Source organism: Monodelphis domestica, chromosome 7 (assembly GCF_027887165.1).
Source record: "Monodelphis domestica isolate mMonDom1 chromosome 7, mMonDom1.pri, whole genome shotgun sequence".
Taxonomy (NCBI): Eukaryota; Metazoa; Chordata; class Mammalia; order Didelphimorphia; family Didelphidae; genus Monodelphis; species Monodelphis domestica.
In genome coordinates, this window is record NC_077233.1 from 239,549,937 (window position 1) to 239,566,599 (window position 16,663).

General features: G+C 36.1%; 1 protein-coding gene across 3 annotated transcripts; it reads right to left on the reverse strand.

The window, feature by feature from the left end:
* Positions 1 to 859: 859 nt before the first annotated feature.
* Positions 860 to 16,184, reverse strand: LOC100024516 (zinc finger protein ZFP2-like). Of its 3 annotated transcripts, none has more exons than XM_016423847.2 (7): positions 16,140 to 16,184; positions 13,448 to 13,603; positions 11,864 to 12,341; positions 8,709 to 8,797; positions 5,740 to 5,866; positions 5,069 to 5,170; positions 860 to 2,796 (listed from the first exon to the last, which is right to left on the reverse strand). In XM_016423847.2, exons 3-7 carry the CDS (start codon positions 12,327 to 12,329, stop codon positions 1,157 to 1,159), a joined length of 2,424 nt encoding a protein of 807 aa, XP_016279333.2. In that variant the 5' UTR covers positions 12,330 to 12,341; positions 13,448 to 13,603; positions 16,140 to 16,184; the 3' UTR covers positions 860 to 1,156. The 3 variants fall into 3 exon arrangements, with proteins under 3 accessions (XP_016279333.2, XP_016279334.2, XP_056662603.1); XM_016423848.2 differs by having other exon boundaries at positions 13,448 to 13,594; positions 16,140 to 16,182; XM_056806625.1 differs by lacking the exons at positions 11,864 to 12,341; positions 13,448 to 13,603; positions 16,140 to 16,184 and adding an exon at positions 10,363 to 11,857.
* Between the last annotated feature and the right edge of the window lie 479 nt (positions 16,185 to 16,663).

Sequence of the window (16,663 nt, forward strand, 5' to 3'; positions counted from 1 at the left end):
CAAGTAGCTATGAACCCTAGAGTATGTGATACAAGAAATTAAAGCAAGTCTGATATGCATTCTTGATGTAGTTTTCAAAAGGTTCAGAATAAGAAGCGCCTAAAATCTTAGCTAGAGAAATCAGCCCTTCAGTGATGAGACATTCAGGTATAAAATTAAGATACAAAAAAGTAAATCCAATGAGGAACTGCCTGCAAAGACTAGTATGAATACATTTGAATTTATCACTGTTAAGTTCTTTTTTAAAAAGCTAGCATTTATTAAGTGCTTTAAGGTCTGCAAAAAACTTTACAAATATTTCATTTATCCATTCAACAAGGTGGATTCTATTATTATCCCCATTTTACAGATGAGGAAATTGAGACTGATGGAGGTTAAGTGGTTTGTCTGGGATTAGTTACCCAGCTAGTAAGGCTCTTAAGTTGTGTGGCACTAAGCAAGTCACTTAACCTGTGTTTGCCTCAGTTGCCTCAACTGCAAAATAGGGATAGTAATAGCAACTACCTTGCAGGGTGGTTGTATTAAAATTTTTCAAAATGTTTAGCACAGTGCCTGGCATATAGTCAGTACTGTATGACTACTTATTCATTCCCTTCCATGAACCAACATTGATAATTTGTAAAAGATCTCTGATAATTGAAGTGCCATTAGACTGGAGAAGGATAAACATTCCAATTTTCCAGAAAGTTAAAAATGTAAAATAACCCCATTTCAATTTCTGGAAAAAATCCTAGAATAAATTATTAGAGGATGGTTTATAAACTAGAAAGTGTCTAAAACTTGATGTGGCTCTATCAAACGCATTTTCTTTTTTGAAAAGGTACCAAGACTGGTAGAATAAACACTATAGGCATGAGACTAGATTTCACCAAAGTATTTTAACTTGCTTCAATTCAATTTTAATTTACACGAATTCACAAATATTAATTAAATGCATATGATGTACAAAGCATTCCTCTAGTTTGAATTCTCTTATATGGAATAACAAGTTCACCAGGTAAAAAATTTTCCCCATTCATTTTAACAGTTTCTCTCCACTGTGATTTAAGTTGATGTTGGGTAAGGTACATATTTATAGAACTTTTTTCCAGAATGAATTTTCCAATGTTGAATAAATCTTGTTCTTTGGATAAAGGCTTTTCCACTTTTGTTACATTTAATGAGGTTTCATTCCATTATAAGTAAGTTGATGTTGAATAAGCTGTGTCTTCCGGCTAAAAGCTTTCCCACATTCAATACATTTATAGGATTTCTCTCCGGAATGAATTCTCTGATGTAGAATATGGCTTGTCTTCTGGGCAAAGCCTTCCCCATAATCATTATGTTTACATGATTTTTCAGAATGAATTTTCTGATGTTTAGTAAGTCTTTTCTGTTGGGCAAAGGATTTTCCACATTCTTTACACTTGAAGAGTTTTGCTCCACTGCACTGATGTTGAGTAAAATGTGTCCTCCAGCTAAAAGTTTTCCCACATTCAATACATTTATAGGATTTCTCTCCAGAATGAATTCTCTGATGTTCAGTAAGGTATGTCATCTTAGTGAAGATCTGCCCACATTCATTACATTTGTAAGATTTTTCTACCGAATGAATTTTCTGGTGCCGAGAAAGGTTTGTCTTTAGAGTAAAAGCTTTCCCACAAACATTGCATATATGAGGTTTCTCCACAGAATGAATTCTCTGATGTTTAGTAAGGTTTGCCTTCTGCATAAAGAATTTCCCACAATATTTACATTCATAGGATTTCTCTACAGAATGAAGTCTCTGATATTCAGTGAGATATGCCTTCTGTGTAAAAACTCTCTCACAATCATTACATTTATAAGATTTCTCTCTCTGATGTTGAGGAAGGTTTGCCTTCTGGGAGATGTCCTTCCTGTAGCCATTAAGTTTAAAGAATTCCTCTCCAAGATGACTCACTTGATGTCGAGAAAGCTGTGTCTTCATGGTGAAGACCTTCCCACAATCATTGCACTTACAGAATTTCTCTACAGAATGAATTTTCTGAGGGTTAGAAAGGTTTGTTTTTAGAGCAAAGACTTTCCCATATTCATTACATTTATGGGATTTCTCTCCAGAATGGATCCACTGATGTTCTATAAAGTTTGTTTGTTTGTCATAGGCTTTCCCACATTCATTAAATTTATGGCATTTTTCTCCAGAATGATTAGCATGATGAAGATTAAGCTGTGAAATCTGGCTAAAGGCCTGTTCACATTTATTACATTTATAAGGTTTCTCTGTAGAAAGAATTCTCTGATGTGCAGTAAAGTTTGCCCATTTATTGTAGCTTTTCCCACATTCATTATATGTATGGTATTTCTCTCCAGAATAATTGGTATGATGAAGATTAAGCTGTGAAATTTGGCTGAAGGCTCTCCCAAATTCTTTACATTTCAATTTATATTTCCCTATATAGATTCTTTGATATTTGTTTAGTTTGGAATTATCTTTGAAAGTCTTTCCATGTGTATCACAGTTATAAAGACTGTTTACTCTCTGTTGTGTAATTAGGATAGACTTTAGAAAAAAGCATCCCCCAAATTCATTCATTTCAGAGCTTCTCTCTTTATTAACAGTTTCTTCATGTGTGATTGTTACTTGTTTAACATCTGTTTCCTGGTAGCCCTGTTGTCTCACTAGTGAACCATGACATTTCATGTTTTCATTGCCCAGTTTGGGATCCAAGGAACTTTGCTTTGTAGTTCTTTCTATTATTGTCTTCTGAGATGATTCTTCCACAGAATATTCCCACTTTGGAACTGACTCTTTAGCTTCAGTTTCAATGTCCTTGTCTGAAAGAAATTTAAAAATATGAATGTCTCTTTAGTTAGATAAGAGAAATTTGTTGTCATGATAATGAAATAACAAAATGGGGAAAATATCTCTTGAAGTAACTCATTCTATCGCTCCTTTAATAACAATAAAGTACTTTCCTCACAGAATTAATGTTAAGGTGGCTATTATAACTTTTATCATCACAAGGAACACTATTCTACCCACTCCTCTACCTCCTCACTAACCAGGAAAACCAAAAGACAGAATTTTGCTTGGGCTGAGATAGTAATGCAACAGCATTCTGAGCTGCAACAGAGCTCAGTCTGATAACTAAGGTACAGAGAGTACTAGGGCAGAACAAGTTCATAGGTATATGTCACTTCATGAAGACTGAGGGAAAGAACCTAGCATACATCTGAGGCCAATCCTGTACTCCCAGAAATCACTTGGGGCAGAGACTGAAATCACAAAATGGTGATCTGTCCAATGAGAAAAAAGACAGACAGCAAGCACTTAGGAAAACCACAATCAAATGAAGTCAGAAAGTGAATGATAGTAGACTATAGAGGGGAAAAAAGATTGAAATTACCAAAGACCTCAGGAAGACAAAAACTTTATTTAAAGATCTTGAGCATAAGCAGATGAACCAGTAAAGAAAATATTAATAACAAAAGACAAAATGGTGGCAAGTTTCACTAAAGAAACAAAAATGAGAATATCTACTCAGACATACAAATATAGAAGTAAAGAATGATCTGGAAGAAAAGCAAAAATCAATAGTTTTAAAAGAAAATATGATCTGCATACAAGCAAAATGCATCAATCTGGAAGATAAGATATGTAGAGACAACTTAAGAATGATAAGTATCCCAAAAGATTACAAGAAGAAACAATTTGAATGCCATAATATAAGAAACAACATAAGAAAACTAATCAGAACTTACAACTACAGAAAACTTCAGACTTGGATTCTTTATATTAAACTGTATTTTTCACATAATCATCAGATTAAATTAAGCATCAATTTCATCTAATCATAATACAACAATGTCCTCATACTTCAACTACAACTTAAACTAAAAATTAAATGGGCTGACTCAGAAGGCTGCACATTTCTCTTCACAAGAGATCTTCAAACAAGGCTGTATTACAGGTAGTGGTTATGTTATAGAGGGGATTCTTGTTCAAGTATGAGTTGAAATAGATGGCCTTTAAGGTCCCTTTCAATTCTTATATTCTGTGATTCTGCTCAACATTATCTAATAAGGAAAAAATTTAATATTAATATTATGAAAAGATCATTGATAAATAGAAGAAACCAGTGATGACTTTTTTAAGTGTAGTTTCCATAATATAATTCAGTCTTCAGGATGTAAAGAAAGTGACCAAAATAAAGTCATTTAACTTCTAAGCATCAGTTTCCTCATTTGTTAAAATACGGCAGTTGGAGGTAGTTTCAAAGATCCCTGCCAGCTCTAATCCTATGATCCCAGGAATCAGTGTTGAGGGATTAGAGACAAGAGGTAAATGTTATTTTGGGGGGAAAAAGGTTAAGGGGGGGAGGTTGTATTGTTTTTTAACTCCTTACCTTCTTCTTAGAATCAATACTAAGTACTGGTTCTAAGGCAGAAGTAAGAAGTAAGAGCTAATGTTATAAGTAAAATTAATATATCTACCATTTATTATTTTTCATAAAGTTTATTAATAGAAAAGGTAGATAAGCATAAAGTTAAATCTCACTGCCTTACTCTAAAATCTCAAACCACATGTGCCTAGCCTCCAAGTATCTTCCTTCCACCAACCCCCCTCCCCCCGTTCCCTGTCTCTCTCCAGCCATCCACACAAAAAAAGGCCAGGTATGCCCCAACTACTTTCTTTTATTGCTGTTTGGACATTCATTGACGCAAGCTCTGATATGTGGAGAATGTTGACGAACTGGGTTGGCCTTCCAGGAGGGGAAGGGGATAAGATACCCTCAACACACTAAGCAATTGGGGTTAAGTGGCTTGCCCAGAGTCAATAGCTAGGAAGTGTCTAAGGCCAGATTTAACCCCAGGACTTTCTGTCTCTAGGCCTGCTTCTCTACCCACTGAGCCACCCAGCTGCCCAGCACACCTTACTTATTGATAGTGACAATAGCTCAAACCAGTTGGTTTCACTTCTCTAAAAATCTGCAACGTTTTGAGGAGGAGTTGCAGAAGCAACATTTAAAAATGCTTTCTCTCTCACTAACCATCTGAATAGGTGCTAGTTATTAATTTCAATTTGATAAGCTTTTCATTTACTCACATGGAGAGATACCTCTTAGGGCTTCACTCTTCAGCAACCATGGCCCTTTTCCATGCTCCATCTGAGAGATCACATCTGGTTTGGAAACTGAAAGTTCTAAGCCTGGAAATGAAAAGCAAAATGAACACTCATACCAGGAAAGAAGTCATTTCATAATCTGTTCCAAACCCTTTTAATAGTTAGGAAAAAGAAAAGATGCTAAGAAGACCCAAAGGATACTTCAAACGATTTCAGCAGGATATTGAATAATGGGTTCTTAAAAGTTGTAGAGAAAATGGAACATAAGAGTTGATTTCAGTTCAGGATACCTAAGTTCTTTATTTTCCCTCATATATGAGTATAAATCTCCCAATCCTGGAGGCATCTGTACTAGGATCCTGGCAGAAAATCTTGGATACAAGGAAACAAAATGATTGGGACAGGATATCATCAGAGACAGCAATGAGGAAGTGAAGTTGCTCCATTTTTAGTTCTACAAGGTAAAGCTCTTTAACCATGGAAAAATGAATGGAAAAATCATGTGAATTGGCTCAGAATGAAATAAAAAGTTCTGGTTCCTATATGCTAAAACAAAATTGAGCTTAGTACTTCCAACATTATGTAGGTTTTAATAATTGGTGAAGCAAAAACACCCCAAAGTGAAAACTGGGAGTCATAAAGGAAAGATTTACCAATAAAGACTAGGTTTCTATAGTTCTCCATTAGCACATCCATACAAAGATCTTGTTGAGCTGGGTTCAGTTGTGCCCACTCTTCCTGAGTGAAGTCTGGAGTCACATCCTGGAACGTGATGGTTTCCTGAAAGACCACAGTTCTGGCATAAGTTCCCTTACAATACTAGGGATGAAGATGATAGTAGTAGAGAAATCAATAGGGCACACAGAAAGTGACAGACTTTTTAGCCTGTAGACTGTTCCTGAATCATTTGTCTATCTATAATGTATATGATTTTATTTAACCTTTTAAGACAAACATGAAAGAAGAATGACAAAGCCTATACTTTTAAGCAACTTGGAATTTTTTTGAGAACCATTGAATCCTCTTAAGCACCAGGAGCCTGTATTTCATATTCAACATTACTGCTTGTTTTGCTTAAGGATCGTCAGGTATACATAGCATTGTAGACAATGCTGTTTACTTGCTGAAAAATTAATTCATGCTTCCTTTCAAAATCTCATAAAGCAATTGATTTAACAAAACTCATCAGAAGATATATCTTTCTAATATCAATCATATGATCTTATGATACCATATGAGATACAGATATATAAATCATACTACAAATATTAATTTCCAATTGAATACAATGTAAGAACTACAATCAAATATGAAAGATTATTCATTTGTTCATTTTGCCATAAAAATACAAGTCTTAGGCATTCCCCAATTATAAAAATTTTCTCATAATGTATTTTTAGCACCTTCTATGTGTCATGACTGCTAGTGGGAAAAGATAAAAGCAAAAGAAAAAAATATCCCTGCCTTCAGTGAAATATAGTCTGTTGGGAATGAAAAAAATTAGAGATAATAAATGTAAAACACATGCAATAAAAATAAGAAGTAGCTGAGGAGGGATGAGAGTGAATAGAGGCTACGATTAGGGAGTCCAGGAAAGACATACTTAAAAGGAGGTGGCATTTGAGCTGAAAATTGAATGTATTTAGAGATTTTTGGAAGCTGCAAGTGATGAATGAAAATATTTTATCATGGAGAGCAGCCTGCAAAAAGAAATGCAAGTAGGAGATGGTAACAAAATGAAAGGCCAGTTGGACAAAAATGTAGTTTTAATACTTGACACCAATTACTTACATTTGATTTTCCATTCATATTTGTATCCTGTGAAGCCTGTTTTATGTCAGCTGTCACATAAACTGAGAAAGGGTAAGAGAGACTAGAAAGGAACATGGCCACATGGGCTCAGTAGAGATGACAGAGATTATACATGGAAAGGACACAAGGAGCTGATCAGAGAAGTTATGAGACCTCTGAGAGGAAAGGAAGGGAAAGATAGGGAAAGGAACATGCATATATATATATATATATATATATATGTACATACAGACATACATACATATATACATATATGTATGTATGTCAATCACCTACTATGTGCTAGTATCTATGGTAAGTGTTTTACAAACACTATCTCACTTGATCAGGAAGGCTATGAATCTAGCTAAGTAGATAAGGCATCAAAATCTGGTATTTGAACCAAACTAAAAAGCACAGAAATAAGCGTGTTAAGGAAACAGGACCTAGGTAGGTGGTATAGGACTATAATATAAAATTGAACAGGTTGTCATTTTTGATGTTGGGGAAATGACTTTGACCAACCAATGCAGGATAATGTGGCCAAGGTTGGGAATATAATCAAGAAGGGAGAGCAAAAGTTGCTGTTTAGAGTAATTAGACAAAAGAGCCTGGTAATACAGAAGAATGAAAGTGTATATAGCAGTATGAAGAGAAACTGGTCATTCTTGCCAAAAAATCATTATCTAACTTGAAGTTTCTTTAATAATAATGTTGGACTATTATAGTATTTTGAAATTTCTACATGCATATTCAGTTATGTATTTTCTGAAGAAAGCATCTAGTCAGTTTAATGTTCAACCATTTGCCTTGACTACAACCAAGTAAAATATTTGGGGAAAAAATCATCAATATTAACAATTGTAATAATAGTACTCAAATGGTTCTGGGCAACCTTTTGGATGTTCCTGCTAACAATGCAGATCATAGCCCCTCCATACTAGGCTATCCTCTAAACTATATCTTCATACATGCACATCACCAAGAATCCACTCAATGTGTTAGTTTTCTTCCCTTTCTCCTGACATCTTAAGGATGTATAAAGCACTCAAGCTCTCCAACTCATTCATATGCAGAACTTTAAAGGTTGCAAAGCACTTTACATATGTAAACTCATTTGGTTAAGTATTACTCATACAACACAGGGATTATGAAAATGTTCATACCATTTGAACCAGAGACTCCATTATTGGTCTATACCCCAAGGAAACCACTAATATGAACAAAATCCCCATATACCCTAAAATATTTATCCTGGCACTTTTTCTGATAGCAAATAACTGTAAACAAAGTAGATGCCCATCAATTCAGGAATGACTAAACAGTTTTTTAAATGACGTATAGGATGAATACAAAGAAGCATGGAAAGATCTATATGAACCAATGCAGACTGAAGTAAGCAGAAACAAGAAAATGACATACATAACTACAACAATTTAAATAGAAAGAACTACACACCAAAAAAAATCAAATGTGAATGCAACAAAATTATAAAGTTCAAATATCATTCAAATGAAGTGCTATGACAGCACTGCCAAATTAAAAATTCATGGAGGTGGGAGGTCCAAAGGTATTATAGCATATTTCAGACTTTTTCAATATACTAATCAGTTTTTATTTTTTCCTCTTTAAAAAATATTATCTGTAATATGAGATAGCCCTCTTAGGATAATTATAATAATTCAGGATATATTTGACATCAATAAAAACTTTAAACAATAGGAATTGGCATCTATAGACAGACCTTTCCTGTAAAGAGAAACCATGAGACAAATGGATAGAAAAGATCCAACATGGCATTGCAGAAAAGCCAAAGGACACTTCAATTCACCTGAAATCTGGGTACTGGGAACACAGAGGATATTCCTGCTTTCACTGTGCTTCTCTCTCGGAGAAAAGAAGAATCCTGAGAAATAAGAGCTAAGCAGACAAAAGGATGGAAAAAAAATCAGTAACTAAGCTCTAACAAACTCAAAGCAAAGGGTTGTGTCACGTGGTACTTTGACTCTGTCCTTGTGGTGACAGTACATTGCTAAGGCGTGGTCTACTAAAATGGCCTTTCTAAAGGCCTGGACAACATCAATAACCTTCTGGTTGGCCTCTGCCTCAAGCCTCTCTCCCATTTAATCCTTTCTTCACTCAGCTGTCAATTTGACCATCCTAAAGTAGTTTGAGCATGTAAGCCATTCTCCATCTTCCTATTCAAAAAATTCCAGTGGTTCCCTCAAATCTCCAATATAAAATTTTAAATTTCATTTTGGATGCTTCATACTTTTCCAGTGTTCTTATTCCTTATTCCCCTCAACATATTCCACAATCCAGTGATTCTGGCCTTCTTGCTGTTACTCACATAAGACCATCCATCTCTCAACTCTTGGCATTTTCACTTGCTGTTTCTAGGCCTGGTTTGCTCTCATTCCTCATCTCCACCTCCAGGCTTCCCTGGCTTTCTTCAAGTCTTAGGTAGGGCCCTACCTTCTACAAGAGTCCTCCTTTCACCCTAATGCAAATATCAATAATATAGAAATAGGTCTTGACACATGTAAAACCCAGTGGAATTATGTGTCGGATATGGGAAGGGAGGGAAAGAACATGATTTTTGTAATCCAGGGAAAATGCTCTAAATCAATCAATAAAATTTAAAAAATGGAAAAAAAAAGAATCCTCCTTAATGCTAACTGCCTTCCCTTTGAGGTTATCTCCAATTTATCTGTATATATTTTGTTTGTATATAGTTGTTTGCAAGTGATCTCTTTTTGAACTCTTGTTTTTTCTTTCCTTTGGACCCTGGCAGCCAGCAGTGGATCCTAAATAAATGCTTACTGACTTGATTAAAGAAAGAAGATAGTTTGAAAATCAAGATACATGGACTAATTTCACCTTCTATCTTCAAATTAATGTAAAATAAATCAGTTTACTGAAAAACTGCTTCCCACAAAACTTAGTATTTTCTATCTATTACACAGTGAGTAATACCTAGTTATAACAGCACAGTCTAAGGTTAAGGAGACATGGAATCAAGATCAAACTTAACTACTACCCAACTGTACAACCTTGATTTAAGTCAATTGATCATACTCCCCTCTCAGTTTTTCTCATCAATAAAAGTGGGCTAGTCTTATCTCCATCACTCATCTCACAAGCAATTAAAGGTTTAAAAAGCATAATAAATAGAAAATATGATTGCTGAGCACTATCATTTCCCACTCCCTTATCTCTGACCATTGCCAACCTTATTCTGCTAGGTGCCTATCCCCCTCTACTCATCCCCTTCTACCTTTTTGCAATCATGGAAACTTCTTTCCAAAAGATCCTGCATACCTGGTCATCCATGCCAATATCAGATTGTATCTTCTCTCATTTTCCCTGTCCTTTGGCACACTGGGTCAAGAAGACAGGTAGTCACACTTTTGCTCCTCACTGACACTTCCAGACACTCCTACTATGCTCACCCTGTCATATCTCCTTCTCTGAGGTTTACTTACCCTGATATGTCACCCTGTCCATCCTGACGGCAATCACCAACATTAATCTTGATTAGGTTTGCCTCCTTTCTTTCTCAAGTTCAGTCTTCCTCTTCATTCCAACCTATTTCCTTATATTTAGGGACTTAAATTTACATGGAAATATTCTTTCAGACACCTTTGCTTACCAGTTTATCCATCTCAACAACTATAATCTGTACCCTCCCTCCACCACAGCCATATTCAAGTACAGTCATGCCCTTGATTTCAGCATTATCCACAAGTGTTCTACACAAACCATAATTCTGAAATTCTTTATTGGACCATAACTTCCTCTTCTCCCAATGTCTCACTTTTTCTAAATCTATTCTCTAACTTCAACTTTCTATCATTCTTATTTCACAGGATTTCATTATCCCTGCTCTGGTCTCATTTTCTCTTCCCCTTAAAATTGGAACCACCTTAGCTAGACAATTCAATGTCCTTGATCTATGAATCACAAATCCAATTGTCTAATTGCTACTCAACTCTTTCCAAACCCAGCCCTGGAGTACTTCTCCCATTTGTCTTCTCTGCTCCTATTGTGGTGCTTCTGTATGCCAAAAGAATTCAAACAACCACTCTGATTGGTTCACTAAAAATGCATTGACCAACATCAACTCTGCCTCTATTTCTACAGACATAGCATTTTACTCTTCCCTCAATCACACTCCAAAAAGAGGTTGTTCCAAACCTCTCCTCTTTTTAAGCCATCAAAATCAACCCCCTCCTTCTCATAAAAGGACTTTGCCTCAAAATTTCCAGAAAAAAATGGATGCCATCTGTCCCTAATTGTTCCTTCCCAATTTCATATATCAAATCTAAATAGCATATATCTCCCATTCTCACCTCCTTTGTATCTCAAAGAATAAGCCAGCTCTTCTCCTTAAATCCCTAAAAAACCTTCACATAATCCTATTACTCCCTCAAATTATTGCTCTATATCTTTCCTCCTACTGAACAATGGAATTCCTAGAAAAAAATGTCTCTACTCACTGCTACCTTGAAGTCTGGCTTTCATGCCCAGAACTTGACAGAAATTGCTCTTTATGGACAATCTTTTTATTGCTAAATTCAGTAACTGTTTTTCACTGAAAATCTCTTTAGTGCCAAGTCCAATGGACATTTCTCAGTCTTCATACTTCTGTACCTCTTTACATAATTTTTACAATATTGATCACCCCTTCCTGGATATTCTTTCTTCTCTGGATTTTTGTGCCACTGATATTACATTTTTTTCCTCCTACTTTTCTGATTGATCCTTCTAAGTCTCCGTCTAGGGCACATATAAGTGCCACAGATCTCCATCATGACATGCTCTCCCCCTTTTTTTTTATACTCTCTCTCAGTGATACCTACTGCCTTAACTCTATCCACTCAGAGACCTTCTTCTCTCCAAGGCCCCCTCTATCTATGTTGTCTATTTTCTTCATTCATTCCCTGAAGAGACTGCTCTCTCCCTCTATTTTTCTGCAGCTCTCACCTTCCTCCTCAAGGGTCACAACCTCCACCAACGTGACTGCCTCCTCAATGTTCTCTGGATGCTGTGACTTCACCCAAATTCTGATCTCACTGGGCAGGATAGTCAGGAATTGCTCCAGCACCAGCAGCTCCAGGATCTGTTCTTTTGTGTGAATCTCTGGCTTCAGCCACTGAAGGCAGAGTTCCCAAAGCTGGTTCACAGCCTCACGGGGTCCAGCTTTCTCTGGGTAAAGGAAACACCTGAAGTTCTGGCGAGAAGCCTCCGAGTTAAATTTTGCTCTTCGTAAGGTGTTTACCTGTTCCCTTGAGTCATCTCTATCTTGTTCATGTTGAGCCCTCAGAGATATAGTCACCATGTTATTCAGGGCAGGCATCTCCTCATCTAAGACTGATATCATAGATTTCAAATCCACCTTCTCACTCAAGAGCAAGTTCTCTTCAGACTTAAGCTGATCATCTACACACATTCCTCAGGTGAACTGTGGGCAGAGATACAGCATAGTGAGCTAGTAGAACCAAGATTCCTCAGTCACACCATTACCTACAAAGGGTCTTGGGGACAGCTAGGAGACACAGGAGAGAGCACTGGGCTGAAGTCAGGAAGATCTGAGCTTAAATCTTGCCTCAGACACTTAGTCACCATGCAAGTTACAACTTTTGCCTCAGTTAAAATGAGGATTATTAATAGCACCTACTTCCCAGGTTGCTGTGAGGATCAAATGAGATTATAATTGTAATGAGCTTAGCACAGGCCTGGTACATAGTGTAAGGGCTAAATTAGGAGTTTTGACAAAATAAGAGAGCAGCTTTTAATAATTTTAGTTTTAATGAGAATAAGTAGAGTTGTAAATTAATATTATCCCTTTAAGCCAGAGAAAAGAAAGCTCTAGCAGCTTTTAACAATTAACAATTTAGTTTAATTAAAAGAGATAGTAAAAGAATATAGTAAAATGCATAAGGTAAAGGAGAGAAATATAGGAAAGAGGGAGAGAAAAAAATTGCCTAATAACTAACTAGCTACCCTATAATTGCCATTAGAGAAAGTCCAGCTGGATTACCCTTCAGCTCAGCTCACCAGGCAGAATCAATATGCATATATATCTCCCAACCAACAACTAATCAGCAATCAACACCCAACAATCAACCACCTCCCAACCCCCCAAAAAGGTAAAAAAGCCCCTGTCAGTCCTCCTGCTAGCCTTTTATATTCCCTTCTTACCTCACTTCCTGTCTCTCTGGTTTCTACTTCCTTTCACTGTGGACTGGCATATCTTTACACATCTCTATGGTAAAAGGACCTCCAGGTACCCAGTTAAATTAGAGAAAGGGATTAAGAATTCCCTTTTACAATCCTCCCTGTGACCCTTTGGGAGATTAGTCTCCTCAATGGATCATTTAAACATAACTATCTTATACCTCTAAAAATCTTCTAGTTAAAGGTACCTACAATATTACTTCCGAATAGAAAACTATAATAATATGAGGAAAAGAGAGAAAGAAAAGAGAAAGAAAGCAAAACCAATGGTAGATAGGCACAGGGACAAAAAACCAATTGAGGACAATTCCCTTTGGCAAAGAAGCTTACATTCATTAAATGTGTTCAACCCTCTTCAGTTCAACAGATACTTCCCACAGTTCTTTCTAGATCTTCTGATGCAGTGTAGGTTTCTTTACAGTGTCTTCTTAAAACAGTTCATTTTCCTTGATTCGGGGAGTTAGTGAGTTTCTTTTCCTGTAATTTCTCAAAAAATTTTAAACCTTAGATTTTACAAAATACAATCCCCAAATTACAAAATAAAATCTCCAAATTACAAATAATTACAATTACAAATAATACCATCTTAAACCTTAAGATTTTTTACAAAAATTATACTCTATGGAAAATAAGAACTTGGAGATAATCAATTTAAATCTAACAAATACTACATATTTATACAATTATAATTTTTATATTTAAATCTAACAAATACTACATAATAAGTATACATACAATCCCCCCTGAGGCGAGTGTTGGCCAACACCTGGATCAACTCAGAATACTTTATACATTTAAAAAATAACCATAATATTAAAATTAAATTTTAGAAAATAAAAAATAGCAAAATATCAAAATCTATATATATAAAAATTATATGGGGGCAGCTGGGTAGCTCAGTGGATTGAGAACCAGGCCTAGAGATGGGAGGTCCTAGGTTCAAATCCGGCTTCAGCCACTTCCTAGCTGTGTGACCCTGGGCAAGTCACTTGACCCCCATTGCCTAGCCCTTACCACTCTTCTGCCTTGGAGCCAATACACAGTATTGACTCCAAGACAGAAGGAAAAAAAAAATTTACCCACTGTATCCAGAACTACAGAAAACTGCCCTACTATAAAAGAGGGAAAAAAAAAACTAGATTATGAAGTAATAGGGAAGTATGCTATATTCGCTTGTTTGATTTTTTTGATCTTAGAGATAGTTTCAGTAAAAAAAAGTAAGGAAAATGATCAGAAGATTAAAAGGATTAGTCAAACTCCTACCTGGCTCACCAATTAAATGTAAGGGTTAAATTAGGAGTTTTGACAAAATAAGAGAGCAGCTTTTAACAATTTTAGTTTTAATGAGCATGTAGTAGAGTTGTAAATTAATATTAACCCTTTAAGCCAGAGAAAAGAAAACTTCTAGCAGCTTTTAACAATTAACAATTTAGTTTAATAAAAATAGAGATAGTAAAAGAATATAGTAAAATGCATAAGGTAAAGGAGAAATATAGGAAAGTGGTAGAGAAAGATATGGCATAACACCTAACTAGCTACCCTATAACTGCCATTAGAGAAAGTCCAGCTATATGTATCTATCTCCCAACTAACAACTAACAACCAACCAACCACCAACTAATCACCAACCCACACCACCAGCAACCAACCTCCAAAGACCAACAACCAACCACCTCCCAACCCCAAAAAGGTCAGTCTTCTTGGCCTTTTATAACCCCTTCTTACCTCATTTCCTGTTTCTCTGGTTTCTACTTCCTTTCACTGTGGGCTCGTATATCTTTACATATCTTTATGGTAAAAAGGACCTTCAGGTCCCCAGTTAAATTAGAGAAAGGGAATAAGAATTCCCTTTACAATAGTAAGTAGTACTCTATACTTTAACTATTATTATCATAGAAAGATTGCTAAGTGAATTGTGGACACTCCGGAAAGCAAATAGTAGGCAACAATAGAATACTGTTGCTAAGGAATATATTGGCTCAAGCACATACAGTAATTCCTAATTAGATAGCATTTTTTCATCACAGAACAGTTTTCTTTCCCTATGTTATAGTCAGTACAAATCTATGACATTCATTGTACAGTTGAAGAAGCTGAGATTCACTTAGGTTAACTGACTTACCCAAGGTCATACAAATAAGTAGATGTACTTGAAAAAAAGACCTTACTTTCTGCCATCGAATCAAAACTGTATATTGGTTCTAAGGTAGAAGAAGAGTAAGAGCTAAGCAACAGGAATTAAGTGACTTGCCCAAGGTAACACAGCTAGGAAGTGTCTGCAACCAGATCTGAACACAGTACCTCAAGTCTCTAGGCCTGTCTCTCAATCCACTGTGCCACCCAGCTGGCTCGTGATCACTGGACACTTGGTTTGATGGTCCTTAAAATAAAACTCCTATCTCTACAGAGAAATACATAAATAATAGAAACAAAAAAAAATTCTCTTTTCTACTACATCTAAGCTACTCAGAACTGAAAAATACATGCATTAACTATATCTTTGTCTTCTACAAATCTGCCACAGAACCTGGCACAATATCTAGCACATAGTATGCCATGAATAATTGTTGAATGTCATTGCTTATAGACAAAAAGGGTGGAAAACAGTTCTGAATCAGTGAATCCATAACTTGAACAAAATACACTTACAAGGCAATGAACTAAGTAAATTTTTGTTTTTTGAGAAGGTGGGAGAAAACATTGTGCTAGGAAGATTTTAACAACTGCATTTTTATGCCATATTGCTAAAAATGCTAAGTGGCTCAGCAGATAAGAGTGCCAGGCCTAGAGTCAGGAAGACTCATCTTCCTGAACTTAAATCTGGTCTCAGACACTTAATAGCAGTGTGCCCCTGGGCAAGTCATTTAAGTCCATTTGCCTCAGTTTCCTCATCTATTAAATGAGCTGGAGAAGAAAATGGTAAATCACTCCAGTATCTTTGCCAACCACAAATGGGGTTGCAAAGAGTCAGACCACAACTGAACAATGAGAAAACTAGTATTAGGAGAAAGTAGACCCTTACCAGAAATATCCAGGTCACTGAGGTTCTCAAGTAAATATCCCTGTATGAAAAAGAGAATCAATCTTTAAATATTTTAAGACCATCATCTAGTTCTGAAATTTGCACTGAAAGTCAGTCCATCAATAAGCATTTATTACTAGGCATTGTGATAAAACACTGAGGATGTAAAGAAATGCTAAAACTACCTCTGTCCTCAGGGACTTCCATTGGAAGGGAGGAGGCAAACATGAAAACAACTGTGTACAAACCAGTTAGGTTACAGAATAGATAGAAGATCATCTCAAAGGGAAAGGGCATGGAGAGGCACCAGGAAAGGCCTCCTGCAGAAAGTGGGCTTTGAAATGAGTCTTTAAGAATCCAGGGACAGTAAGAGGGATGGGGAGCTAACATTGCAAGCATGTGAAATGTGGAAACAGTAAAGTGACTAGATATGAAAAATGATATGTGACAAGGGCAGCAAGTTATTCCCAATAGGGTGCCTTATTCCATCATGTCCAACTCTTTGCAACTCTTGGCAAAGATAC

Bases quoted from the DNA above. Each gene is read 5' to 3' on its own strand.
- LOC100024516 (XM_016423847.2), bottom strand. From the start codon at position 12,329: ATGTGTGTAGATGATCAGCTTAAGTCTGAAGAGAACTTGCTCTTGAGT. The intron at 5,867-8,708 runs GTGAATTGAAGT...GTGGTCTTTCAG, and splicing joins TCCCAGTACCCAGATTTCAG to GAAACCATCACGTTCCAGGA. The intron at 5,171-5,739 runs GTAAATCTTTCC...TTTCATTTCCAG, and splicing joins TAGAAACCTAGTCTTTATTG to GCTTAGAACTTTCAGTTTCC.